The 26,180-nt window shown below is 56.9% G+C and overlaps 1 protein-coding gene across 2 annotated transcripts in view; it reads left to right on the top strand.

Annotated features, from left to right (window-relative positions):
• The window catches only part of MGAT5B (alpha-1,6-mannosylglycoprotein 6-beta-N-acetylglucosaminyltransferase B), a 64,698-nt gene that overhangs the window by 8,408 nt on the left and 30,110 nt on the right, over window positions 1-26,180 (top strand). For both annotated transcript variants that reach the window (XM_045085840.1, XM_004748822.2), the window contains exons 3-8: window positions 3,621-3,762; window positions 15,811-15,926; window positions 16,409-16,482; window positions 17,397-17,567; window positions 18,326-18,490; window positions 19,209-19,378. In XM_045085840.1, the coding sequence (XP_044941775.1) occupies window positions 3,621-3,762; window positions 15,811-15,926; window positions 16,409-16,482; window positions 17,397-17,567; window positions 18,326-18,490; window positions 19,209-19,378 (838 nt within the window). The remainder of the gene's footprint in view (window positions 1-3,620; window positions 3,763-15,810; window positions 15,927-16,408; window positions 16,483-17,396; window positions 17,568-18,325; window positions 18,491-19,208; window positions 19,379-26,180) is intronic.

The raw sequence follows: 26,180 nt of genomic DNA, 5'->3' as shown, positions 1-26,180 counted from the left end.
GGCGTCCCTAAGCCCTTGGGTCTTCTGGGGTCACTCTTTCTGTTGACGTATTTAAAGAATTGGCTTAATCTCTCCTATTTGGGGCCATACAGAGCCCCACAGATCTCCAAGGACTCCCCGGGGGGGCTTATGTGTCCCTGCTCACCTCCTCTCTGAGCTTCTGCTGCTGTGAGTTATCCTGCTCACTTTGTCCCCTCCTGTGTCGTCTGTGTCCCTGACATTGACCTACTGGGAAGGGCACCTTTCCCCCCAATTCCTGGCACAGAGTAGGGATGATGGCTTGGGGGCTGGGACCACTGGGACGCACAGCAAGCGGATGACAGGTCCCTCCTGTGTCCCCGCAGCTGGAACCCCCCACCCGACCCCACATTGCCCTCTGGCCGCCCTGCCTCCCCTGCCTCTGAGCCCCTGTGCCTTTTCTTGCTCCTCTTCACCCAGGCTGAACCAGAAATCTCCAGTCTTATGACTCGATATGCCATCATTTTGCTTTCTCTCTGTCTCACTGCTCTGGACATTTAGACTCCTAGACTCTGCTCTGGCCCACCCAGGGGTTAGTAAAACAAAACTGAGCTTTCTCTCTAAGGGGATTCTGCTGGCTTTTATAGGAACAGTCTTTCCTTTTCTGTTACCCTAATCTCGAGAGGGGCAGATAAGGCAAGAGCCAAAACAGGAGTCCCGGTCCATAGAAACTCAGGGTTCTGTAGTCCAGTACCTCATTTATAGGAGGAGAAACTGAGGCCCAGAGAAGGAAAGTGGCATGTCCATCCATCCTGCACCCATGTGGCGGGTGACAGAGCAGGTGGCGTGCAGGCATTGTCACTCCCACCCCAGCCTGTCCCCCGCCGTGGTGCTGCCCCGGCTCTGCTTGGCTTCTGGGGCAGCTCTGGGCCAGATGAGGCCTCTCTTCTGCTGCCTGTGCTGTGGGGCTGGGTGCATGTGTGGGGGAGGGGGGCAGTGTCACTGAGGTTCCAGGGAGGAGCTCAGGCAGTGAGGAGGAGCCAGGGTAGCTAGGAGATGAGCTAGGACAGAGGGACAGCAGTGTGACAGGGCAGAGTGCCATGCCTGAGACATTCTGGGGAGCTTAGCACTGCTCCAGAAGCAGTGATGTGGGTTCGGCATTGTCAAGGGGCCGTACCTGCAGGAGCGAGCTGCTGCCCAGGCTCTGTGGTCCCGCTGGGCCTGTGTGCTCTGACCAGGTCATGGTCGGGGGGCCTTGGTTAACAAGCTCCGACTTAGGGTGTCCCCAGCTGCAGTCTTGCTCTCGTTTTCTCATGCCATACCTTTGAGGAAAGGACCACCGGAGACTGTGCTGTAGCATTGGCTCATCAGGGCTGCCCAGGGAGGGTGGGCAGGCTGTGCACTGCATAGCTCCAGGAGTGGTACCAAGCGGCCCGGTCAGATCTTCTGATGTTCCCTATTTTTCTAGCTGAGACGATAGGAACCCCCACCTCCACCTTGTTTTACTCTGTGCTCCAAGCACCAGTTGAAAGCCACATACTACGTTTGGATGGATGATGGACTTGGGTGGGGGTTCCAGGGGTGAGAATGGTTTGAAAGACTAACCATCACCCCTAGCTCTGTGGAGTTGAAAGAGAGGGGGAGCTATTTATATCTTCTTGGACTGATTGACTAACTGGCTGAGGACTGAGCGAGTGTGCTGGGACGGAGGGGTGGAGAAGCTTGCTTCACTTAGCACAGTGGTGACATTGCCCAATCCCGACCGGTTCGTTAAAAATCCACCCAGGTTTCTGAGAAGTGAAAGTGGGAAGATCGCTAGTTATTTCAGCTGCCGGTGCAGAGATGGGCTGGAGACTGTGTTTCTTTCCTTTCTTCCTCTAGATATGCATTTTTTTTTTATCAACACCCGAACTCACCCATTTTCATTCTTGGGCAGCTCTCTGTGTGTGTGTGTGTGTGTGTGTGTGTGTGTGTGTGGTGCTGGAGTCAGGGACCCTAGCTTTCGTAAGGAAACCAGCTCCCTGATGCTCCAGATTGCATGGCATGCGAGTGATGGCTCCCCGGCTCCTGGTGGCCTTCTTTCTGAACTCAGGTGGACCCAGTCCTCTGGGGAACACAGGAGGTGACTTAGTCAAGAGAGAAAGCGGCGAACACCACTAGACCTGGCCGGGCCCAGAGCCAGGGGGTATGGGGGACAAGCAAAGTGGAAATGTCACAGGCAGCCTTGGTAGCTGAAGCTTGTCTTAGCCCCCTGCTCTCAGTTCAGTCCTAAACTTGGAGCAGGGGAGACCAGCCCCTCTGGCCTCTTCTCTTTTCCCCATCTCTGCCCCCGGGTCCCTGTGGCCTGCCATGCTCTCTTCTGCCCCCTCCTGGCACTGTGACAGCAGACAGCAGATAGGACTTGGTAGTACTGACTTGAGTTGGGGCCCCAGAGGCTGATAATGCTGCTATGAATGTCCCTTGGCCACAGAGCCCCACTGCGGGGGGTGGGGGCAGTGGGTGCGTGATGGCAGAGGCAGGCGAGAGCCTCTCTGAGCTCACCAGGCCTGGCCCCTTCTTTCTGGAGCAGCGTATGCTGCGGGTGCCCCAGCCCTTGGCTCCTGCTGTCTCCGAGCGCTCAGGCTGACTCATGGCTGCTGGTGACGGCCAGTCTTTGCCCAGGGCTTCTTGTAGCCACTGCCGCTGGCTGGCTGCCCTCCAGCAGGTTGGGAGTAGCAGGAGTTGGCTGTCTCTGCAAGCCACCCTCAAGCAGTGACCGGCAGGAGACGGGCTGCACATGGCCCAGGTCCCTCACCGCTGGGCAGAGGACTCTGGGGCAGACTTGACATCTGCTGGTCTCCCCAGGCTGGTGACTCTCCCTCTCTGGGCTGTCTCCCCTTCCCTGTGTCACCTCTTCACTCCCTCACTGGGGTTTCCTTTACCTCCCAAATGCATGACTTGTCCTTACATCCTTGTCCCAGGGTTTGCTTTTGGGGTACCCAACCTCAGGCCCTCCCCCCTCCCCCCCCCGCAAACCCCTGGAAGCACTCAGGTCGCCATGACTTGGCTCGTTTGGTGTGGGAGGTTCAGAGCTGGCTCTTGGGCTTTGCAGGGAACCAAACTGGGGATGGCGGTGCCTGGACCTGAGGATCCATGGACCGTTAGGAGGGGGTTAAAACCTTCACATGAGGGTGCCTGGGTGGCTCAGTCGGTTAAGCATCTGCCTTTGGCTCAGGTCATGATCCCAGGGTCCTGAGATGGAGCCCTACATGGGCCTCCCTGCTCAGTGGAGAGTCTGCTTCTCCCCTGGCCCCCTGCCTTGTGCTCTCTCTCTCTCTTGCAAAAATAAATAAATAAAATCTTGAAGAGAAAACAAAAAACCTTCACATGATTTGACTGAGAGTAGGTGTACCGCTCCGTTCTGCAGGCGCTGAAACAGAAGCCCAGAGACGTTAAGATGATCTCAGTGCCACCCAGCTAGTAGAGAGCAGGGTTGGCCTGGGGTGGGGCCAGTGGGGGAGCCCCTGTCCTGCAGGGGTGAGGGGTGGGGTGGGCTCACTCTCCTGACGCCTCCTTAGCCTGCAAAAGCGGGACTGGGGTTGGAGTCATAGAGCCACCAGGTGGCTTCAGGTGGCCCGCAGGCCGCAGCCGAGCCTGACCGTGTGCCCGCACTCTGTCCGCAGTGCTGGGAGGGCCGGAGTCGCGCGGCGTCCTGCGCAAGATGAGCGAGCTGCTGGAGCTCATGGCGAAGCGCATGGACGCGCTGGCCCGGCTGGAGAACGGCAGTGAGCCGCACCGGGCTGCCGGGCGCTTGGCCGCGGACAGGTAAGGGGTACGTGGAGGGGGAGGGGCCGTCAGGGTGGAGGAGGGGGTCACCCTGGGTGCTGGTGGGCACCGTATCAAAATGTGCTCCCAGAGCAGGGTGGGGGGGCCCTGTCGGGCAGCCGCCTGCCTTTCGGCTAGCCGTGTGGAAACGTTTAAGAATGCAGAAGCAACCGGTGTTACAACCCCGAGCACACGCCCGCCGCCATACTTAACAGCTGTTACCCTTTTGTCATGTTAGTGGCCTGACGTGTCCTTTTTTCCTTTTTCCTAAAAATCGCAGACAAAAGCTCGAGGGCCCTTTGGGGGGGGGCACGGGGGGGACAAGGGGCTTCCTGAGTTAGGCGTCCGTTCTTCGAGTCCGCGGTAACCATTGGCATATGCCTCCTTTATACGCACACGCCACACACACACACACACACACACGGGGTGTGGGGTGTTTGCTGGCCCCATGTGAGTGGATCCCACAGCACGTTTCCTGCACCTGCGTTTTCAACACGATAGCCTGGGGCTCTGTCCACGTTGACGGTCACGTGTGGGATGGGCGTATGAGTAACGTGGCCCCGCGGTTGTCGTCTACCAATGGGCCTGGGCCATTTTTGCCAGAAAGAATTTCTTGCTTTTTTCATTCTAAATATTCCCCTACTGAGTCTGGAACATCCAGAGGTCTCTGAGAGTTGGTGCTGTGATCCCTGTGCCTCAGCAGTGGCCCCAGAGCCCCTGTGTGAAACCAAATCATGTGTCTTGGGTGTGTGAGTGATCTGGGACCCCCGAGAAGGAGGACGTGTGAGGTCAGGGCCATCCTGATGGGGCGCCTTGGCCCTCAGGCTCGGCTGTGGAGGGCGGGGCTTGCCGCCCACACCGCAGGGAGATGACCTGCACTTGACCTCTTTTCAACACTGGGGTTCCTCGTGGGGTGGATTTGCTCCGTGTGTTCTAACTGCTAAAAAGTAAGTTTGAAACCCACACTTTACACGATTTAGCAAAAGCTGTACTTTGGCCAGTGTGACTTGCTAAAATTGTTCTACTGCTGAAAAATATCATTGAAATCCACACTTCCAGACAATCTGTAGGAAAGCTGTGGCCCAGTCGGTATGTGTGATGGAAAAGCCAAGGCTCCAGGCATTTCCTGTTTGGAGTTTGGCTCAGTCGGTTAAAGTGTCGGTGGGCCGGTCCTGGTCACGGCGGGACCCTGGCTGGCCTGAGGCAGGGGGTGTGGGTGGCGGACCCCTCCTGTGGACTGGGGTTCCTCTGCCCCATAGTCTGCCTAGGTTGGGCTCTTGGCCATGACACCATCTCACAAAGGCCCTGCCGATGGAATGTTCTGGAGGCCCATTTGGGTCACTGTATGTCGGCGTGGCTGCTTTCATATGAGGTGGCATTTACCAGAAGCTCACCCAGGGCCTGGCTTCACCCTTACTGTGTCGTACCTCAGTCATTGGTCCCAGGCCCGCTTTACGGGTGCTTCCTTTTCTGCCACAGTGAGGGGGGAACTGAGGTCCAGAGAAGGTCAGGATCTCGCCCAGAGCTGCACAGCTGCTAAGGGGCTGACCTGGCTCTGGGCCTGGTCCAGCAACCCCAGAGCCTGTGTTTCCCCCACTGAGCTCTTGATAGCCATTCACGAAATATGCGGCTGTGTGGGGGTTAGTTTTTATTCCTTTGCAAGACGTTTCAGATCAAAGAATTCACAGCCCAGGGACAAGATACCCTTTGTTAGCTCTTTGCCTTGATTTGTTTTGGTTTGGAAAACGTAGGCACTGCAATGACAGTCCGGGGGCCACGTGGTGATAGCGTTGGGTGCCTCTCCCAGGGCGTGCGTGGCTCCTGAGCGGGCTGCGTGACCGGGTGCCGGGCGGGTGCTCTCTCAGCATCCTGGACAAGGATCTGACAGCAAACTGAACTGATCGGCTCATGAAGTATGTCTTGGACCTACTAAGTGCCAGGCTTGGCCAGCGGTGTTGGGGCCCAGAGATGAGCCTCGTCCATACTTCTGTGGAGAAGACTGGCAGGAGCCAAGAAACAGGAATAAGGAACACAAGTGTAGTCACTGTGCCTGCTCTGAAGGGTCAGGGACAGAAGGCACTAGTCCCACGGGGAGGTCTGGGAAGCCCTTTCTGAGCTGGTGGTACTTAAGCTTGATTCTGTGGGAATCAAGCAGCCAGCTTTGGGAAGGAGCCAGCTACGGGAGGAGCTGGGAGAATTTGAAGTAGAGTGGGCAACAGGTACAAAGGCCCTGGGGTAGGCATAAGCTTGGTATGTTGGAGGAAAAGAGCCAACGTGAAAGCCAATATGGCAGAGCAGCATGAGGGACAGGAGAGGCCCACAGGGCATGGGGCAGTGGCTTTGACAGCTGTGGTGAGACCCTGGGACACTATTCTGAGAGGTGTGGGAATTTGCCAGAGGGCTTACCACCAGGAAGTGCTGGGACCTGACTTCTTTTTAAAAAAGAGCTCCAACCAGTGTGAAGAAGGGAAGCCCGGGAGCTGGTGGCAGAAATGGGGAGGAGGTAAAAGGATTGGGCTCCCCTGGAGCTCCTTCTGGGGCACGAGATCATTTTCTCCTCTGTGCAGAGAGGCCACTTTCCTCTCGCTGCCTGTGCCGCTCTAATCCAGCTCCTTACCCTCATGGCATCTTTTGCCCTCTCCTGCCTGCCCCCAGCTGTGCTGCCACCTCTCTGGGCTGCTGGCTCAGCCTCTGCCCACAGGGCTGCTCACCAGGCTGAGGGCAGAACACCAGGCCGCTCTGCCTCCACGAGCATCCTGCTGTGGGGGGCAGAGACCAGGGTCAGGCGGCCTGTCTTTTTGGGCGGGGGACCTACTGTCAGCTGGTTCAGCGCCGTCTCTGGTTTCTTCCAGTCCCGGCCTCTGCCTCCCTCCTCCCGCCCCTGCCCTGCCCTTCATCCCCTTCAGAGTAGAGCCCGCGCCACCTCCTAGCTCCGTCCCGGAAAATAGCAACCATCCATCAAGACCAGCGGAGCCCATCAAACCCCACAGGCACAGCCATAAATTGCAGGGACATTGTTGCTTCTGGTTGCAGGGAGAGAAATGGTGGGTGTGTTCAGGGCATGGGGGGATGCTGCTTGCTCATGCCTCGCCTGTGCACAGACACTCCAGCTCCTGCCCCATCTAAAGCCCCTGGACTGACCTATCCGGGCTAGGCAGGAGGGAGTCCGGCAGACGCGCGCTGCTGTGTTTCCAGCAAACTGTTCACCTGCACTTGGAGTCCTCACTTCGAAATGATCCGTGGCCTGAACAACCCCCACAGTCCTCCCCCGGCCCTACTGGAAGCTTCTGGACTGTTGCCTCCTACCCATGGTTGGTATGTCCTCGGGGAAAGCAAATTTGCTTTTTTAGCCTAGGAAAACCTAATTAGGGGTTATTTGCAGATTTGCTGCGAGTGGCATCATATTATGTATCCTAAAGCCAAACAGTAATGATCTCCGAATTTCCCATAAGGCTTCTCTGCAGTAGCAGAGACGACCAGCATCTTAGGCTGTTGTTATTCGAGTCAAATAGGAGTCCGTATCTGCTGGACGCTTGTGTGTGTGGTGTCTGGGCTGGGGTTTCTAGACTCTGTTCTCAGAGGGACCCTGCTGGGGAGGGGCGGCCGCACCCGGCCGTGTGCACAGCGAGAGGCTCAGCAGGGCTGTGTTGGAGAGTCCGAAGCTCACTGCAGTGAGGGGCAGACTCGGGGCTGCATCCTGGCTGCTGCCTGGCTGGGGGGGCCGGGCCGGCAGCAGGACATGTGACTGCTCTGAGCCCTCCTCGTCCCTGTCCTCATCTGTCCATGAGAGAGAATGCTGGGTGGGCGGGGGGCAGGGGGGAGACCCTGCCTCCCCCTCCAGCCCCCTCCCCCTCCCCAGCCCTGTGGTTTCTCTCCCTTCCCCGCTGGGTGAGCAGAGAGAGAAGGGGCGAGCTGATCACATTTGGGAGGGCCTAGAATCCCCAAGGAGGTTTGGGGTGAGTCTGCTGGAAGTGGGGGCGGGCGTTTCAACAAAGTAGCAGGAGCCAGGTGTTCCAGACGGAGGCAGTGAGCAAAACCACCCGTAAGGCTCCCATGTGGGAGGAGGGGCTAGAGGACCTGGTGGCGGGGTGGGGGAGCAAACCCTGAGATTGAGGGCTGCGAAAACCGTCTACAGACTCTATACTCCCCGGTTTATGTCTTCGGTCTCAAATATCCGCATGCCTGCCCAGCTGGGTGTCCCGGGAACAACTCAGATGCGGCGTGTTCTGGACACACCTGAACCCCACTTCTCCCCAGCCCTCTCCCTCAGGCCATGCCAGGCCCAGCCTTTCCATCGTCTGGACCCCCAGCCTTGGCGTCAGCCTCGACCCTTCTCTCTGTCACTTGTGTCCCGTTCGTCAGCAAACTGTCCCCACCTTCAGAAGGTGCCCAGAATCCCACCTCTCTCCACTGCCCACCACCCCGCCCTCCTCCCACTGATTCCCAACTCAGCAGCCAGAGAGATGATTTTAAAATACCAATTCCATCAGGAGCCTCCTCTGTTCCCCACCTCCCCCGTAGCTCCCTGTCCCACCCAGTGGCCCATGACCCCCATGCCCCCAGCCCCCTTGTCTATCTGGCTCCTCCCCTGCTGTCTTCCCACTTGCTCCCTGGGCTGCAGCCCACCAGCCTCGGCACTGTTCCTGCAGCACAGCCATCTCCCTCTGGGCCTTTGCACAGGCTGTGCCTCTGCCTGGAATGCTCTTGTCTCCGATCTGGCCGGGTGAAAGAATCCAATTTCTTCCTCCCGCGGATTTCTCCCCTGACTTCCTTCAGTTTTGGCTCATGTACCACCAGCGGGCCCTTCCCCGAGGACCTGTTTCGAACCGCGCCCCGCCTCCCACATTCCCATCTCACCCCGTGTATTTCCATGCTTTGCTTGTCCACTGCCTCCAGAGCTGGAACAGATGCCCTGTGAGGGCAGAGTTTCCTGCCTCTGTCACTTCTGGATCCCAGAGGTCAGTCAGCAACCGTCGGGGGAAGGGAGGGAGACGGGGAGGCAGAGAAGAGCGGCAGCCCGCGCCCTCGGGTGCCCTGGGGGGTTGTGCCTGTGCCACTGGGCGCGGCGGGACAGCAAGACAGAAGCCAGGGGCGCTGTGGCCACCACCAGCCACCCCGGACGAGTTCCCGTTCTGGAAGCCGAGGAGGTCGGCCCATCTGGGAGGGCCCGGTTACTGCCGCGTGGCCTGTAACGACCTGCTCATACCCCACTGGGAATCTGTCTTAGGAAGAGAATCCTAACTTAGGAACAGGCGTATGAGCAGCTTGGTCCTTGAGGCCTTTTTTACGCTGTCAAAAAGTGTGAGCAGTGGGGCACCTGGCTGGCTTCGTCGGTGGCGTGTGCAACTCTTGATCCCGGGGCTGTGAGTTCAAACCCCGTGTTGGGTGTAGAGATGACTTGAAATAAAATCTTAAATTTTAAAAAACCTCAAGAGTTGGAGCAACCATTGGAACGTCCCCCAGCGAGGAGGCAGTACGCGGGCCGTGGCGGCTCTGCTGGGCGCTGCTTGTGCCGCCGTCAGATGGGATGTGGACAGGGACCGGCAGGGATTCTGGGGGTAGGGGACAGCGTGAAGGGCAGGTTTCACAGTTACGAACAGAGTTGGACTGCGAGTGCACAGAGTTCAGCAAGAGCCCAAGTACTGATACTCAGTGCAGCACGTCACGATCCCTGTCCCTGGGTAAGGGGATGAGGGTTTTTCCCAATTTCCTTATGAAAAAAAAACCTCAAAAAATGCTTCTAGACATTCTTGGCCACCTGTGGCCCGAGCCAAGAGCCTCTGGGGTCTGCGTGGGAATGTGGGTGGGGGGGCAGGGCAGAGAACAAGTGACCCAGAAAGGCAACTCTGGGGGCTGCTTTCAAAGGCTTGCCTCAATGTTGTCACACCCCATGCAGGGCCCTCCCTCCCAGAACAGCCTCTGGCTGGAGGTCAGGGCACTGCTCTGGCCCCATTGCTGGAAAGAGGCCAGACTGGTGGCGAGGGACTGGGTTAGCTGGGTGACGGGGTCAGGATCAGTCAGCCCTGCAGGGTGGAAACCTAGCCACTGTGACGGGTGTGAATGGGTTATGCGTCCTAACAAAGACAGAGACTCTCAACATCCCAAGTATTTGCCGTTCGAAAGACAGGGTGCACCTGCTCTTAGGCTCTCAGTGTGTCTTTAATAAAATATACATAGGAGATATTTTAGAAAATCCTCCAGGGGAAAGCCAGGCCCTGAGATGTGGGGGCTGGCATCCAGCTCTTGTGTCCCCCTGCCCAGCCTCAGCATCCTGGCTCTGTCCCACTCAGGGGCACTGATCACTCTCCCAAGTGCTGAAACCACACATGGCTCAGCTCTGGCTGTGTTCCTGTCAACAGCGGGAGACGATCCATCCTTCTGTCTGTCTGTCTATTTATCTAATATAAACGTAGATGTAGGGATGTGTGTGTGCATTTCTCGGTGCAAGAGAGAGAAGTGCTCTCTGTTCTTGCTCGGGGAGGGGCTGGCAGATCCTCTGGGGCGTTCAGAGCCCCCCACAGCATCCGGCAACCCGGATGGGGGCAGAGGGAGCCGAAGAAGCTGCGGAGGGGCACCGAGAAATTGGGGGGAAGGCTGGACGCTGGGGCTGGAGCTCCTTATGTCCCGTATGGTGTGTGTGAGAGGGGACAGACAGACAGTCACAGAGAACATGTCTCCCTGTCCACGACACTCGTGTCTGTGTTTCCTGATAAGTGTGGCTGTGGGCACCTGGGTGCAGAGTCTCCGGGTTTTAAAAGGAAACTGACTGGTTTCATGATAAAATAACAACTCCCAGCAAGCATGCTGGCCAGCTGCCGGAAATCGATACTCTGTTAATTGAATGCAACCTTCATAAATCATGGGAGGAACACGAAATTAAACCTCCTTCCCCAGGCGTCCAGGAGAGCCTGTTCAAGGGGCCTGGGAATGAGGGCCAAGTGGGTGATGGTCTCAGGGGCTGAGAGGAGGGAATGGGGCATCTGGGGGGCCTCTTGGGGGCCTGACACGAGGGGGTGACTGGAGCTGGGCCCCAGGGGAAGGAGCCACTGTGCCCCAGCCCTGGGTGGCGGAAGGAGCAGAGCATCTCCGGGGGCAGTGGCTGGCTGCAGCAGGGGTGGCCGTGGGGGGCCGTCTGGCTCCAGGAGGCTGCCCGTGCTAGGCAGGAGGGGCTGGCGGTCTGTGGGCATGAGGTGAGGGATGCTTGGGCCAGAGAACGTGGAGTACTGTGGATACTGGAGAATTCTCCAGGAGGCTCCCCAGGGCCTGCACAGCCCTATGGCCCCGAGAGCCGCGGCAGCCACGGGACCACCACATTTGTCGGAGGTGGCGTGTGAAAAGGTCCCAGGATTCTTGGTGGAGTATCTGCCCAGCTGCGGGGGGACGGTGGGACCCATCGGAGCCGATGCCCCAGTGGTCCTAAGAGCTTCCTGATAATGCAGAAGCCCCTTCTCTGCCCCTACCTGGCACCCACAGTTTGCAGGCTGGGGCTGAGAACCTCACTCTCCTCTTGCTGACTGTGCCGCAGGGAGCCGCCGCCTCGGGGATTATCTGCTGCTCCAGGGTGAACAGCAAAGGCGCCTCCTTCGGGGCCCTCTCTTTAACCTCCAGCCTGCCCTCTGCCCACCTCTCCCTGACGTGGCCCTGGGTCTCCGCTACTCCCGCTCAGGCCACCCTCTCAGTAGACCCCTTCAGGCTCTTCTGGTTTACCCACCAAAGCATGCACCAACGATAAAACAGGGAGGAATAAAAATAAGCATCAAGTAGGAAGGATAAAGGGCCCCCGGTCACCTGCACCAGCATGGGTGAGGCTGGGTGCCTCGTCCCTGCGAACTCCCTGCCTTGTAGACACAATTCCAGCTCTCTACCCTGGTAGCAGGCCCTACAGGGTTAGGAGTGGTGTTGACGGGGAGATGCCTTCTGCTAGAGCTCTTCTAGCCTTCACCACCTGCCGGGGGTACTGAGGGCTCCGCCCCCACGATGTCAGTCCCTAGCTCAGGGCCTTGGTCCTGCTCTCCTGCCTCTGTGCCCACCCTTAGGCACAGACCCCTTGCAGGTGAACTGGTACCTGATTTTTCCACATTAAAGCTGTGGCCCTGAGTGAGTGACTCAGCTTGGCTGTGCCTTGGTTTCCTCCTCTGCACAATGGGGCCCTTAGAAAGAACCATGACGTTGTCGGGACAACTATCGGGGGCCCCGTCGGCTGGAGGCCGCCCAGCCCTGACTTCCCAGTTTATTCCCCTTCTTTGTGTGTCCCAGGCTGCTGTCCTGTTGTGGTCTGTGGTCTCAAGGCATCTGCTTTCGCTGTCCATTTTATAAAAGAGCATCCCAGGGAGAGAGGACGGATCGTAGATTATTTGACAATAGGCAGCGCTGCCCAAATGCTAAGCCCGGTTGAATAACAGAGACGCCAAGTCATTCCGATTTAAACAAGCTGAGCTCGTGGAATCAGACAGATGCCACCTGCGCTATTTAGAGCCCTCACGGGTGATGCTCCCGGGAAACGCTTATCGGGTGAAAATCCTCCAAAAAGGGATGTGCTTTGTTCTGCGGTCGGACATTTGAAAGTTCTTTTTGGGGACAGTGGACTGCTGTAGGTAGGGAACGTACGCAACCCGAGCGTTTGCTGAGCCTCTGCTCCACGCTGAGCCGGGCTCTTCAGCCTTACGTCGAATCCTGGAAGTCCCTCTGAGCTAGTCGAGATTATCCAGCTGTTATAGGAGCTGACCGGAGTTCAGAGAGGTCAGGTAACTTGCTCAAGGTCACACAGCTGCCCGTTGGAGTCAGGATTTGAAGCCTGGACCTCTGACTCTGAGGCCCTCCATCTTCCCAGTCTCTGCCTAATGTGGAGAATCAGCCGCTCCACACTGGAGAGGTCAAGGGCGGCGTGTCTGGCCGTTCTCGTCTCCGCTGAAAGTAGCAGCAGGGGACGCTTGGGCTTCAGCAGGCAGAGCCGTTAGAGGGGTTTCTGACAGCGGGGGCCCGCGAGGACCTGGACTCTTCCTTTATTTTTTTGAATTTCTTTTGTTAGTTTTTTTGTTTTGTTTTTTTTTTTCCAAAGCATTTTATTTATTTACTTGAGAGAGAGAAAGAGAGAACACGAGGCAGAGGGAGAAGCAGACCCCCGCTGAGCAGGGAGCCCAGCATGGGGCCCCATCCCAGGACCCCTGAGCCAAAGGCAGACGGTTCACTGACGGAGCCACCACCCAGGCACCCCGCAGACTCTCTTTTTGTGATGGACTAAAAACCATTTTCCCTCAGTTTTGCAGACCGTGATGCATTTGTTTCCTTGGGCTGCCATAAAAAATGACGGCAAACCGGATGGTTTAAAACAATAAAAATGATTTTCTCTCTGGGTTCTGGGGGCTGAAGTCTGAAATCCAGGTATGAGCAAGGCCTCATTCCTTCCTAAACCCCGCGGATCCTTCTCTTCCCTCTGTCTCTTGGTTCCTGGTGGCCCAGGCTTCCCCTGGCTCCTGGCGGTCTTCACATGGCCTCCTCCTCAGGACACCGAGGTCCAACCTGATTCAGCATGACCTCATCTCAACTAATTACATTTGTAAAGACCCTATTCCAAATAAGGTGACATTTTTTGTGGTTCTGGGTAGATGTGAATCTACCACAGGGAGGGGGGATGTTACTCAGCCCCGCACGGGGATGGAGCTCTGGGCACATGTCCCATGCTGGGCATTAGTGCCAGGCTCTGTTCAAAAGCACATTCCTGTCCTTGAGGGCTCAGGACTCCACTGGGACTTCTTCTTTTTTCCTTTATTTCCTTTTTTTTTTTTTAAGGTTTTGTTTTTGGGGTGCCTGAGTGGCTCAGTCAGTTAAGTGTCTGCCTTCAGCTCACGTCATGATCCTGGGATCCTGGGATCGAGCCCCCCCATCAGGCTTCTTGCTCAGCAGGGAATCTGCTTCTCCATCTCCCTCTGCCCCTGCTTGTGTGCTTTCTCTCTCTCACTTACTCTCAAATAAATATATAAAATATTTTTTAAAAAAGATTTTTTAAGTCATCTGTACACCCAACCAGAGGTGTAGGGCTCACATCTACAACCCCAAGATAGAGAGTGCCATGCTCCACCGACTCAGCCAGCCGCCCCCCACCCCAACCTCCACTGGGGGGTTTCAAGCCGGCCACTCACAACCATGTCCCAGCATATGGGGGACTCAGAGGAGTGACCTCGCTCCCAAAGGGTGGCCAGAGCAGACCCTCGAGCGAGAGACCCCTTCAGGAAGGCTTGAAGCAGGGTCCCTTCCCAAGTCTCCAGGGACCGGGCAGGACCTCCCACTTGTCCCTGACAAGGGTTGTTTGTGCTCTGGGGTCTCTGACTAGAAGTTGGGAGGAGTATGCGCTCCTTCCCCGCCTGGGAGCTCCCCCGGTGTTCCTCAGCCACCCGAAGACCAAGGAGAATTACCCCTACTTCCTCCTGTCTGAGGATGTTTTGAGCAAAAGCAGCATCATCTCTGAGTGCTCTCCTTCTTTGTAATCTCGTAGAAGGCTGCTGCAGCTGAGCTGTCCCTCCAAAAAGACATGTCACCGTCTGAATCTCCAGTGCTCATGAACCTGGTCTTCCCCGGAAGTGGGCCTTGGCAGGTGCGGTCAGATTAATATGCAGTCACACTGGATCAGGGGCCCTCATCCAGTGACGGCGTCCCTGTAGAAAGAGGGAATGTGGACACACAGAAGGCCAAGGGACAGCAGGGGCAGAGGCTGGGGGATGTGTCCCACTAGCCACCGCCGGCCCCTCCCGAAGCTGGGGAGAGGCTTCTTCCCTTCTTCCCAGCAGGAATGCGCCCTGCGACATCTTGGGTTCGGACTCCCGGCCTCCAGGACTGCGAGGGAATAAATTTGTGGTCATGGCATACCGGCTTCTTCTGGTTTTTCATTTCTTTTTGAGATGGTTATGGGATTGTGTGTGTGTGTGTGTGTGTGTGTGTGGACACGCAAGTGTGTCTCAAGGGCTTGTATGCCCCTTCCTACCACTGCCTTCTGTTGCCACCTCACCCCATGACTGCCTCGCCCCCCGACCTCCTGTCTCCAGCACCCTCTGTGGACGGGGCCACTGCCTGACCTCTCCGTGCGGAAGGCAGCGGTGGGAGGGGAGGGCGGCCTGAGGGGGCAGGCAGCCGTCACCATTGTGCCTCCTCTAGACGACAGGCCACCCAAGAGGTGTCCTTCCTTCTGTGCTTCCCACTTTGTGCAACAGTGAAGTCCCCGTCCTCGTAGGGGGATAGACGGAGCTCAGACAAGGTGCGCAGAACCAGACGGTGAAGTGCGAGTCAAAGGAACGGAGTTCGTGTGTCGGAAAGGGCAGGCCGCTTAGACAGCCCCACCCCCGGGGGAGCGGGGTCCGTCTCGACACAGGCCCCCGCGATGAGATAAATCCTGCATGTGATGTCTCAGAAACGTCTCTGAGAGCTGAGTAGTAATCAACGCCAGGAAGTAAATTCTCCAAAAATAAAGGCAACGCGAGTCTTGGTGGTGGGCGGAGGGCTGTGATGTTTGTGGCGGTAAATGTGTTTAAGATCCTGGGGAGAATTCAGACTCGGGAGCGCAACAGTAATTTACTAGAGGCTTAATAGTTGGCACGTCCCCAGGCGGCTTTGCGTGGAATTTATTTTGGCACGACGGAGCCCCTCTGGGAGGAAATGGAGATGCAGGCTCAGGGCAGCTGGCCGTGCCCGGGAAAGGGCCTCTGTTGCCTGGATGTCCCGGGCCGGTCCCCCAGGCTCTCCCAGAGAGTTCCTCCGCCCGCTTTAGCTTCAGTCGCTGCCCCTCAGCACGCGGGACACACGCACGTGGGGGTGAGTGTGCACACACGCCTGGGACACGTGCACGTGTGTGTGCAGCGGGTGCTAGAGAGCCCCTCCAGCTGGGTGGGGGTGGGGGGCATACGCCTCCACCTCCAGGCCCAGCATTGGCCGTCGCTGCGCTCCGGTGGGGGCGTGGGGGTGCCAGGAGCGCTCACACCGGCTGCCCTCGCTCGTCCCTCATCCCAGGAAGGCGCCCGTGGCGGGCTGTGTGCGCTCACCCCTGGCTTCTCTTACTAGGTTTCCCCCTGGGGCTGGCCTCATGGAGCGGATCCAGGCCATCGCCCAGAACGTGTCGGACATCGCCGCGAAGGTGGACCAGATCCTGCGTCACAGCCTGGTCCTGCACAGCAAGGGTGCGGCCCAGGGCACTCCTTTGGCCCCAGGAGGCCAGTGTGTTGGGCGGCCCTGACCCTCCCCCCACCGCAGCTCTCCCGCCTCCGGCCTCAGGCTCTGGGTGGGGTGACTTGGGGTTCACCCCACTGGGACTGGTGTGAGAACAGAGGTCCTGGAGTCCCTGGGGGCCCCCTCCATTTTTCTTGATGTGGGGAGCAGCAGGCGGGGGCCCCCCAAGAGGGTTACATTTGGCTGGGTGCGTGAGGTCTGCCTATCCAGACACTGGGCCATTCAAGCTGGCTCCTCACTGGTTCCAAAGCCCGTATGAGAGGTAGGGGGCCTGGGGCAGAGGGGGAAACCCGGGCGTGGGCACCCCCTGGCAGGTGGCCTCAGGTGAGGAAACCCAGGGGAGGGAGGGCTGTGTGTGCTCCTGGGCTAACCCCTTCCCCCCAGACCTGGGCTCCTCCGAGGCCCCCAGCATGCTGACCTTCTCCCCACACAGTGTCTGAAGGCCGGCGGGACCAGTGTGAGGCACCCAGTGACCCCAAGTTCCCTGACTGCTCAGGGAAGGTGGAGGTGAGGCTCGGGCTGAGGATGGGGTAGAGGGGACTGGGGGGCCCTGGCCCCAGACCAGCTCTGAGATCCTGCTCCTGGCAGCGATGTCTGCCCAGCCCCCAGCCCCTGACCCTGGCAGAGGCCAGCCTTAGGGCTTCTCTGCATGGGCTGTCTGCGGGGCCCACCAACCCGCACTGCCTACTACGATCACGTTTCAGGGTTCCCGGTATTTTGTTACAGCAAACAAACTGTTAGTAACACCTCCAGTGGCCTGCATCCCCGCCAGTTCAGACCCAGACTGGATCTCTTGAGTGGCCCTGTCTCCCCATCCCTCCCCATCCTTGCGACCAGCTGGACTGAGAAAGGCCCCCGGCCCCTCTCCCAGGGGCTCACTTCCAGGGGCCCATGGCTGCGTGAAGTCTGTCCATCTGGGAATGCAGTCCGTGGCATGAAAGCCAGCTCCTCTCCCGTTCCGAACTCCCCAAGAGGGTGGGGCAGCGGCCCTGGGCCCCCCTTCCTCGCTGACATGTGGGGATCCCCGTGGGTGGGCTCCTGACCTTGGCCTCAACCGGATCCTACTCTCGGAGACCAGCCAGGCCCCGAGCTGCTGCATCTCCCACTGTTCGCCCCGGAGCGTTCCCTGAGTCTGTCACCACCTGGCCTTACACTTCCGAGGCCCTTCTCTTTCTGGGCCTGGGGGACAGTGGTCCTGCTCAGGCTTTCTCGGGGTTCTCAGTGGCCAGGACTCAGGGCCGGGTCGTGGGGCTCTGGTCTTTCCTTTCCTTTCTGCTCTGGCCTTGCTGCATTCTTAATGTGTGTCCCAGAGGCCCTGTCCTGAGGGACCATGGGTCCCCAAGGACATGCCCCCAAAGAGTCTGTCAAGGACGTGGGTGGGGCTTTGCCAGCACCCTCGCCTAGGCTGGCCCTCTCCGCAGTGGATGCGTGCCCGCTGGACCTCTGACCCCTGCTATGCCTTCTTTGGGGTGGACGGCACCGAGTGCTCCTTCCTCATCTACCTCAGTGAGGTTGAGTGGTTCTGCCCCCCGCTGCCCTGGAGGAACCAGACGGCCGCCCAGATGGCCCCCAAGCCCCTCCCCAAAGTCCAGGTAGGCCTGGGAAGTGGGTAGGCCTGTGAAGGCTGGTGGACAGGTCAAACGGGCCTGCTTGGGTGGGACATCCTTAAGGGACAACAGGAGGAGCTCTTGGACCCCGGTAAAATGAGGCCGGCCAGCCGTGCCTGGTGGGGGGTGCGTCCCAGCCTGCCAGCCTTCTGGGGATGTTGCAAAGCTTGGCCAGCTTAAGGGCCAAGCTGGGGCCCTGGAGGCACCGCTAAACAGGCTAGGATAATAGTAACAATAGTGTTGCTCCTGGAAGGCTTCCAGATGCTTTATCTGTACTGAAACTGCCCAGCAGTCCCTTATGCAACCACACTGAACAGGTGGCAGGTCTGAGATCTGGGGAGTGCAGTTAGTTCAAGGCGTCCTGTTACTCCAGCTCCACTGAGAGGTGGCCCGGCCTCCCTGCTGTCCGAGGGCCAGCTCTGACCACCCCCCTTGCTGTCTCTATGTAGCAGCTGAGATGCCTGGGGACTGTCATTACTGGCCACCCCCAAAGGGCTCGGGACAGGAGGATGACCAGAGCTGGACTGGGACAGACCGGCTTGGCCGGGCGGCTCGTGTTGGGTGGTGAGAGCAGGGCTCCCCAACTGTGGGGGTCTGTGGGCCTTTATAAATGGCAGGAGAAGCTAGAGTAGGCCGCACCCTCCCGGGAGCGTGCCAGCCCCTGTTCCCAGAGCAGCAGATGATGGGGGTATTGTGGCTTTGGGTCTGAGGGCTGAAGAACCCAGGTCTGGGCCCCCCTCCAGGCAGTTTTCCGGAGCAACCTGTCCCACCTCCTGGAGCTGATGGGCAGTGGGAAGGAGTCTCTAATCTTCATGAAGAAACGGACCAAGCGGCTCACGGCCCAGTGGGCGCTGGCTGCCCAGCGGCTGGCACGGAAGCTGGGAAGCGTCTGGAGGGACCAGAAGCAGGTACTGCTTCTCTGTGCATTCAGGGAGCCTCACTCAGAGAGCTTAGAGTGAGCTCAGGGCCCCAGGCCTTCAAGTGAGCACCAGGTCTGCCCTTGAAAAGGTTTTATTGAGTTTGAGTTTCAGCTGGGGTGAGGGAGGCAGAGTCAGGATAGATGCATGTGGTGGCCCCTGGCCCTTTTTAGGTTTGGGGTAGAATGACAAACCCTCCCCTCCACCACGTAGGAGTTCTGCATTCTGTAGACATCTTGTTCTTTTCAGGCAGAAAAGTCATGTCATTTGCCTGGGATATTGGGAATAACAGAGCCTGTTTGGGGGGGTTTGCAGGTCCATCCATCCACCTGTCCAGCCACCCAACCCTCCATCTACCCATGTATTCCTCCACATTCATCCATCCGATAAATGTTTACCTGACTCTCACATCACCCTGTTTATTTCTTTCAGAGTTCCTATCATTTCATGAAACTATCTCTTGTCTGTGTTTACTGTTGTCTACCTCTTCCATCTGGAACGTAAGCGCCTTGAGGGCGGGATGTGACCATCTTGTTCACTTTGACCCCCAGCGCCCAGTATGGTCACTCTGCCTCTTGGTCCCCCTGCTGGTGCCAGGAAGCACCTGCCCAGGCACAGCCTGGAGACAGTGACCGCTGCTGGCTGGGTCCCCCTGGGGGTGGCAGGGCAATGCTGCTGCTCCTTCACGCTGACCCTGTGTTTTCCCCAGATCCTTGTTCACATCGGCTTCCTGACGGAGGAGTCTGGTGATGTGTTCAGCCCAAGGGTGCTAAAGGGCGGGCCACTGGGAGAGATGGTGCAGTGGGCAGACATCTTGGCCACTCTCTACGTCCTGGGCCATGGCCTGCGGATCACAGTGTCCCTGAAGGAGCTGCAGAGGTGAGTGCCGGGGGAGGGGAGGAGAGGAAGAGGGACCTGTCCTCCGGGAGCCCCTGTTCCACCCGCAGGTCCCTGGGAGGCTTCCTAGTGTACTGGGGATAGTGACATTCCTCTTTCCCTTCTCCTCCATGTTGATGCCTCGTCGTGTTTGGGAGGCACCAAGGAAGCATGTTTGCCCAGCGCTGTTCAAAGGTCCTTTTCTCCACTTGGGCGAATAGGTGCCCCAGTGTTTGCACTCAGCGACTGACAAATACTGGTTTGTGGAATGGAGCCATGTCATGTAGAAGGCGTCCTCTCTGTCATCTCGGTGGGCGTGGTACAGCCTCGGGGTTTCCCTCTGAAATTGGGCTCCTTCCTGGACCTATTTTGGGAGCTGATAAGACTTGGGGGGTGGTGAAGTGGGCTGTAATGCCTGTCCCATCCCCGAAACTTGCCTTTCCAGAGTCCCCCTGATGTTCTTGGGGGTAGGAGATGGTGATGAGGGGGGTAAGATTGTGTGTGTGGGGGGGGTGTGGGTGTGGGTGTGGGTGTGTTTTACATACTCAGGTATCCATAAACAGTATATGGTTTTGTTTCATTTTGGTTTGCTTTGAGCTTTGTATAAATGGCACCTGCTGTATGTGATGTTTGAGACATGCTTTCTTCACCCATTCCTACATTTCAGAGTTTCATTGTTGTTGTTCATGTAACTCTTTTATTCATTTTCACTGCTGTTTGAGATTTCATTATTTGGATGGTCCATCATTATTTTTCAGTTTTTCCTGACTGTGTATATTTCCCCCGTGCTTTTTGTAAGTTATTTTGAGTGATGCTGTGGTAGACACGCCTGTACATGGGATACCTGTGTCACGATTTCTCTTGGGTAGAGACTGAGTTGCTTTTCAGTATAGACTAAGTTACCAAATTCTGGGACTAATGGTGTGTGAAAATCCAGCTTTATAAGATAATGCTAATTGTTTGCCAGAGTCACGGCACCAATTTAGCCTCACCACTTGGAGGTTCCCAGTGGCTATGTTGTCTCCCACATGTAGGATCATTATACTTCTTAACTGAAGGTGTCAAGTCATGTCATGATCTGTTATGTTCTGAACTTGCATTTCCCTGACAGCTAGTGAGGCCGAGCAGTCTGCTATATACTTGTCCTTTACTCTTGATGAAATGCCCATTCATGTCCTTTGCCCACCTTTCTGCTGGGTGGTTTGTTTTTCTTGTTGAGTTGTAGGTGTTCTTTATATACAATGGTTATAAGCCCCATGCAACTTTTACCTGTTTAAGAATCTTCTCCTAATTTGTGGCTTGTCTTTGTTTTCTAGCCCCCGCCAACCAAGGAATAGAAGGCCTTAATTTAATGTAATCAAAGTTATTGATCTTTTTCTTTTTCTTTTTCTTCATGGTTAGGGGTTTGTGCTTTGTGTTTTACCGCCTCTTTCTCATTGGGCATGACTAAGGAAGGCCCCAGAATTGTCACCTACAAATTGACTTTTTTTCATCAGTCCATTAACTTACTCTAAGGGTGGATTTCAAGCTAAAATGTGATTCTTGTCCAGAGCCCACCCATCATCTTGATGGTCTATTGGTTCTAGATGTCTCTCTCTGATCAGCATTTTGTCCTGGCCACAAATGCTAATGCTCTGTAGCATAGGAATGTTGGAGAGAGGAGGATGTTGGTGGGGACAAAGCCATTGACAACTTGGTCTTGGGCAGCTACTCAGCCTCTGCAGTTTCCCCCTGCGAGTTGGAGTCTGCCAGTAACTCGAGTAGTGCTTCTCATGACCTCGATCAGAAGGCAGTACTAGGACCCACTGTATTGTATTAGGGGAGGCCGCTAAATGACCTTATGGTTTGAAGATTTTTATTCCTGTGGCTTGCAATTCACACCACTGGAGCCCTTCTTTTAGGTTGATGCACTTCTCCAGTAGAACTAGGAAAGTTGCAAAGTGTCTTCAGAGAGGAACAGTGTATATAGAGGATCCACTTTGAAGGGGGCAAAGGCGACAGGGACTAACAAGGGGGCTGCTCCATTGCAGCAGTGTTGGGAAGCACAATCCCAGGTTGGGGGTAGCAGGTTCTGGGGGACGAGGTGATACCTGGGAATAGCAACTGCCCGTGGTGGGTCCTACAAAATCTGGCTGAAAGGCCCCTCCCTGAGTGGGAAGGAACTGGGCAGGGCGCTGTCCCCATGTGCTGGTGCTGAACCTGTAGATGAGCAGCTCAGCGTTGGGAGAGGGAACTTGCATGTCCCTTGCTCTGGGTCTTACCCTGGTGGCATATTGTCCTCAGACCAAGCTTTTCACATTGTGCAGGCCACATCAGAGCTGAGTGTGCCCACTCGTCACCCGCCAGCACACACTGCTGCTCTCCCCCAGCTCCCTCTGAACAGAGGATGCAGATGCACCAACACTGTGGAGCAGAATGCTGCCAGTGTTTGCAAATGATGAAAAGAAGCATCTTTGCCTGGCCTTGAAGCTTCCTACAGGAAAGTCAGATAGGGTGGGGGTGAGGAGGAGGAAAGAGAAGAGGGACCAGTGTCGGGGAAGTCAAAGAAGTCTTGGGCAGTTTGTGGATGGCACAGTCAGGGGCTGTGGGTAGCCATGAACCAGACCTGCCTAGGGCAGAGCAGCAAGCAAGGGTCCAGGGGCACATGTCCTCTAGGTCACCAGAGCCCCCAGGATGCAGTGGGAAGACTCCTGGGGGGTTAGGGCTGTCTGGACTCCTCATCCAAGGCTCTGCCATACACAAAGACCCCCATGGGTGTGGAGCATCTTATCGGCACTGCTGACACCTTGACCTGCCTTAAGGTTAGAGGAAATCATGCTTGTCCATCAGCGTTCAGCTTGATTGCTCCCTTCTGGCCATGCATCTTCTGGGCCCAGAGACGTGAGAACTTCCTTCCTTCACTGCTCCCTGAGGGAAGGCCTCTCCCACGCATTTGTGACAGCCCAACAACCACACGGAGAGAACCGTCCCTCTGTGAGGGCAGGTTTTCGACAAGTCTCCTGAAGAGATGGGAATTAACTCAGTTTCCCAGCTTCCCAACCCATGCTGGGGTGTCTCCTGTTTCGGCTTTCACTGCAGGTCCTTCCCTGCCAAGGGCACTTCCTCCTCTGGCCATTTCTGGGGTGTGGCCCCGAGCTTGTGTTTACTGAGGCAGCCATTGCTCATAATGGGGCCAGAGCAGTGAGGATGGCGAGGCCCTTGTGGAAAGGACCAAGATCTGAAATCCCTCCTGCTGCTTTTCTTTTACTGAACACACGGGTACCCACATATACACACGTGCACATGCGTGCATGCCCCCATGTATGACCACACATGCACACCCACGCACGTGTGCGCGGCTCATGCACGCACACACACGTGCATCCCTGTGCACAGGCCTACACCACCACACAAAGGCCAGCACACACTCACACACACTCACACACCCACAGAGACTCCATATCTTCCCGCCAACACGTCACTTCATGCCAGGCTCACACAGATCTGAAATGCCCAGAAGCAGGGGCTCCGGGGAGACGTTACCTCATCTCTGACTTGCGCTCTCACATGGGCAGGCCCCGGGCTGTGTCCGGACAGCTCCATCCTTGGTCCCCGGTGGGGTGTAAGTGCGGGCAAATTGCTCTTGCTCAGACAGGGCAGGGGTGTTGTAAACAGCCCACAGACCTCAGGGAACAGCCTCCTGAAGGGGCTTTCTAAATCTCTTATCAGAAACAATTTCAAGACAACTAAAAAATAAAAACAAAAGAGAAACCACCTTCCCCAGGAGACATAATACAGTTGTGTCTCCAAAATTAACAGCATCTGCTGTGGTTGGGATACATTTCAGGTGGGGATTTTTACCCCTTCCCCTCACCCCTCCAGCTGCAGAGCAGCCTTAGAAAACTTACTGACACTGGGGCCCACCCTTGGTGTCTCTGTTTAACTGGTCTGCAGTGGGGGCCCAAGTATCCAGTTCTCAAAGCTCCCCATGTGATCTAATGAGCAGTGAAGGTTGACAAGTGGAAAAGTTGGGGCTGTGGCCTTTCTAAGTCTCCCCTGGGATCCCCCACCCCCAGCGTCTGGGCTGTTGTGGGGTCGGGACATCGGCCTTCTTGGCTTGTTTACAAGAGCTGTCGTCTGTGTCCCTAGTGCAGGTCCTGAGTGCAGGATTGGGGCCTGGGGTTAAGGCTCAGGTCCCTAGAAGACTCGTAGAAAGCGTGTGTAGATTCCTCCCAAGCGCGCATTTGCATACCTGAAAGCCCCCACGATCCCCTCGGTTGCAGGGGGTGGGCTGAGGAGGCACCCCTTGGAAGTGGCCCAGATAGTGGGCTTCTCATGCCTCACCCAGGGCATCAGGTGGGAACCTGCTGACCCGGAATGCACTGTGTCCCATGCCCTTTCTCGGATGCCCTTCTCCCCTGTGACAGACGGAGGCCAGGGCTGTGAGCTCCTCGGGCTCCTTCTGCCAGGGCCAGCTGAGATGTCGACACAGTTGTGTATCAGTTAGCTAGGGCCGCTGCGATGGAGCACCGCACACAGGTCTGACACACTCTGGTCTCACAGTCTGGGGGCTGGAGGTTCAAGGTCAAGGTGTCAGCAGGGTTGTCCTCCCGAGGCGGTGAGGGAGGGTCTGTCACAGACTCTTCCATGGCTTCTGGTGGTTTGCTGGTGACCTTTGGTGCTCACTGGCTTGTGAAGCGTCATCCCTATCTCTGCCTTCGTCTTCACGTGGCCTTTTCTCCGTGTACGTGCGTAGCCAACTCTCCTCTTACGCGCATGTGGGTCGTAATGGATCAGGTCATTAGACCTTATTTCAATCTGATTGCCTCTTTAACAGCCCCGTCTCCAGATAAAGACACTCCTGAGACACTAGGCGTTAGGACTCTTGACATGAATTCTGGGGGGACACAAGGCACCCTACAAAAAGACAGTGACCTTCTGAGCTTGCAAAGGGGTCACGGGCAGAAATCCCGCTGAGCACTCATCGCGTTGCTGTGGGCTCTGCAGGAAGAAGAGAATCATCCTGGAGCCCCCCTCCCAGCCTTAGGAAGCCGTTTCCTGCGGGCAGCACCAGGTTAACTGGAAAATAGGTCAATGAGACATGAAGGCGAGCCCAGTTCCGAGTCGCAGCGTGGCTTCCGTGACAAGCCTCTCCCTGGTCTGGCTAAATGACCTGTACAGGGGAAGGCAGTGGGACGGAGATGCTGCCGCTCGGACTTGTGCTGTCGTTTGTCACAGATGTTCACGGCAGATGTCTCTGCCACTGACTAAGCAACAAGGCTGGACGCATGAGCCGCTTTTCTCTGCTCCTCGTGTTCTGGTGTTTCAATTAACCAGCTCACTGGAGTGATGTTTGGGGCAATGCACAGAGCCCCCATCTGGCTTTGCTGCTGCAAGGTGTTTCGGCGAGAGCAATGCGCTCAGTGACGGGACTGCAGGGGCGGGGCTGCAGGGGGCGGGGCGTGTGGGGCGGGGCTGGGGGCGGGCAGTCACAGCCCTGCCCCCGCCCACCGCACTCGCTGGGGGAAGGGGAGGCTCGGCAGGAGCCTCTGTCGGCTGCTCCCGTACTGGGTCCTCTGAATGCCCCATCCACAGTGGGCATTTTAAATGAAGCCTTTCCCTTCCTGCCTGGCCGGAACCAGCGGTGCTCATTAATTTTATTTGCATAATTTCAAGCATCATTACTAGTACATGGCATGAGGAAAAAATTACTGAGTTCTTCCTCCATCCATGAGTGAAATTGGGTTTAGTAGAAAATTAGTTGACTTAACTGGCAAATGATGAAAGCTTGAGAGGAGGGTGTTTAAATAAGAGGACGAGGAGGGAAAACTCATGCCTGTCAGCATGGGGACCGGGTAGAAATCGGTCCTCTGGCCTTTTGATGTGATCAGTGTTGTTGTTTGTCCGAGGGAAATACTGGGGAGGGTCCCTGGGGAATGAGGGAGGCGGAGATCGCATCCCTGTCTTCTGTGCAGCCCAGCCCTCTGAGAGCCAGGCAGGGGCCCTCAGGGTGCGACTGGCTGGGACTGGCTTAGACCGGCCTGAACCAGGCTCCAAGCCCTCCTGGCTACTCCCCAGTCTCCTCTTCCAGGACCTTTTTCTCCAGGAGAGCTTGGAGCCATGGGCACCAATGGAGAGGACGCTTCTAGAAGGCGAGTGTGGTTGTGATGTTAGTTGCTGACCAGAAGCAAGAAGGGGACTGAAAACTGCCCAGCGAATTAGGCCACGTGGAAGTCATTGTTGACCCTAGAAAGACCCATCTTGGCTGAGTTGTAGAGACACACACCAGAGATGGGTGGGTTGTGGGCTGAGGGGGAGGCCAGTGCCCTTGGTAGTAGCAGGGCCTCTGAGGTAGGAGCAAAGCTGATGAGAGTCCTCGGCCTCGGGGGAACCTGGCTGTGAGGGGAGCAGAGGCCTGGAGGCAGGTGACAGCAGAAGCACAGGGCAAAGTCGTGTGATTTATGGTCTCAGGGTTGTGGACCCCAGATGCCTGCCTTGGCTTGCTGCTCTGGCTGCAGCGGTGCCGAGAGCCTGCGGGCGCCACGCCTCTCCTAGCTTCTCACGGGCCGGGGCTTGAGGAGGGGGCCACCGTCCCCCCTGTGTGTCTGTCTCGGTGTCTAATCCCTCCCACGTGGGGACACCCCCATGCTGGATTAGAACCCGCCCTAAATGACCTCATCCTAACTTCATCATCTGCAAAGACCTTCTTTCCAAGTAAGGTCACACTCCCAGGTGCTGGGGTCAGGACTTGGGGGGGGGGGGGACTCAGTTCTTGTTTACCTTTCAAGGTGGGAGAGTGCGGGGCGTGTTTACATGCTCGCGGGAG

Source organism: Mustela putorius, unplaced genomic scaffold (assembly GCF_011764305.1).
Source record: "Mustela putorius furo isolate JIRA1106 unplaced genomic scaffold, ASM1176430v1.1 tig00000873_pilon_pilon_pilon, whole genome shotgun sequence".
NCBI classification, from domain to species: Eukaryota; Metazoa; Chordata; class Mammalia; order Carnivora; family Mustelidae; genus Mustela; species Mustela putorius.
This window is presented reverse-complemented; position numbering and strand designations above follow the sequence as displayed.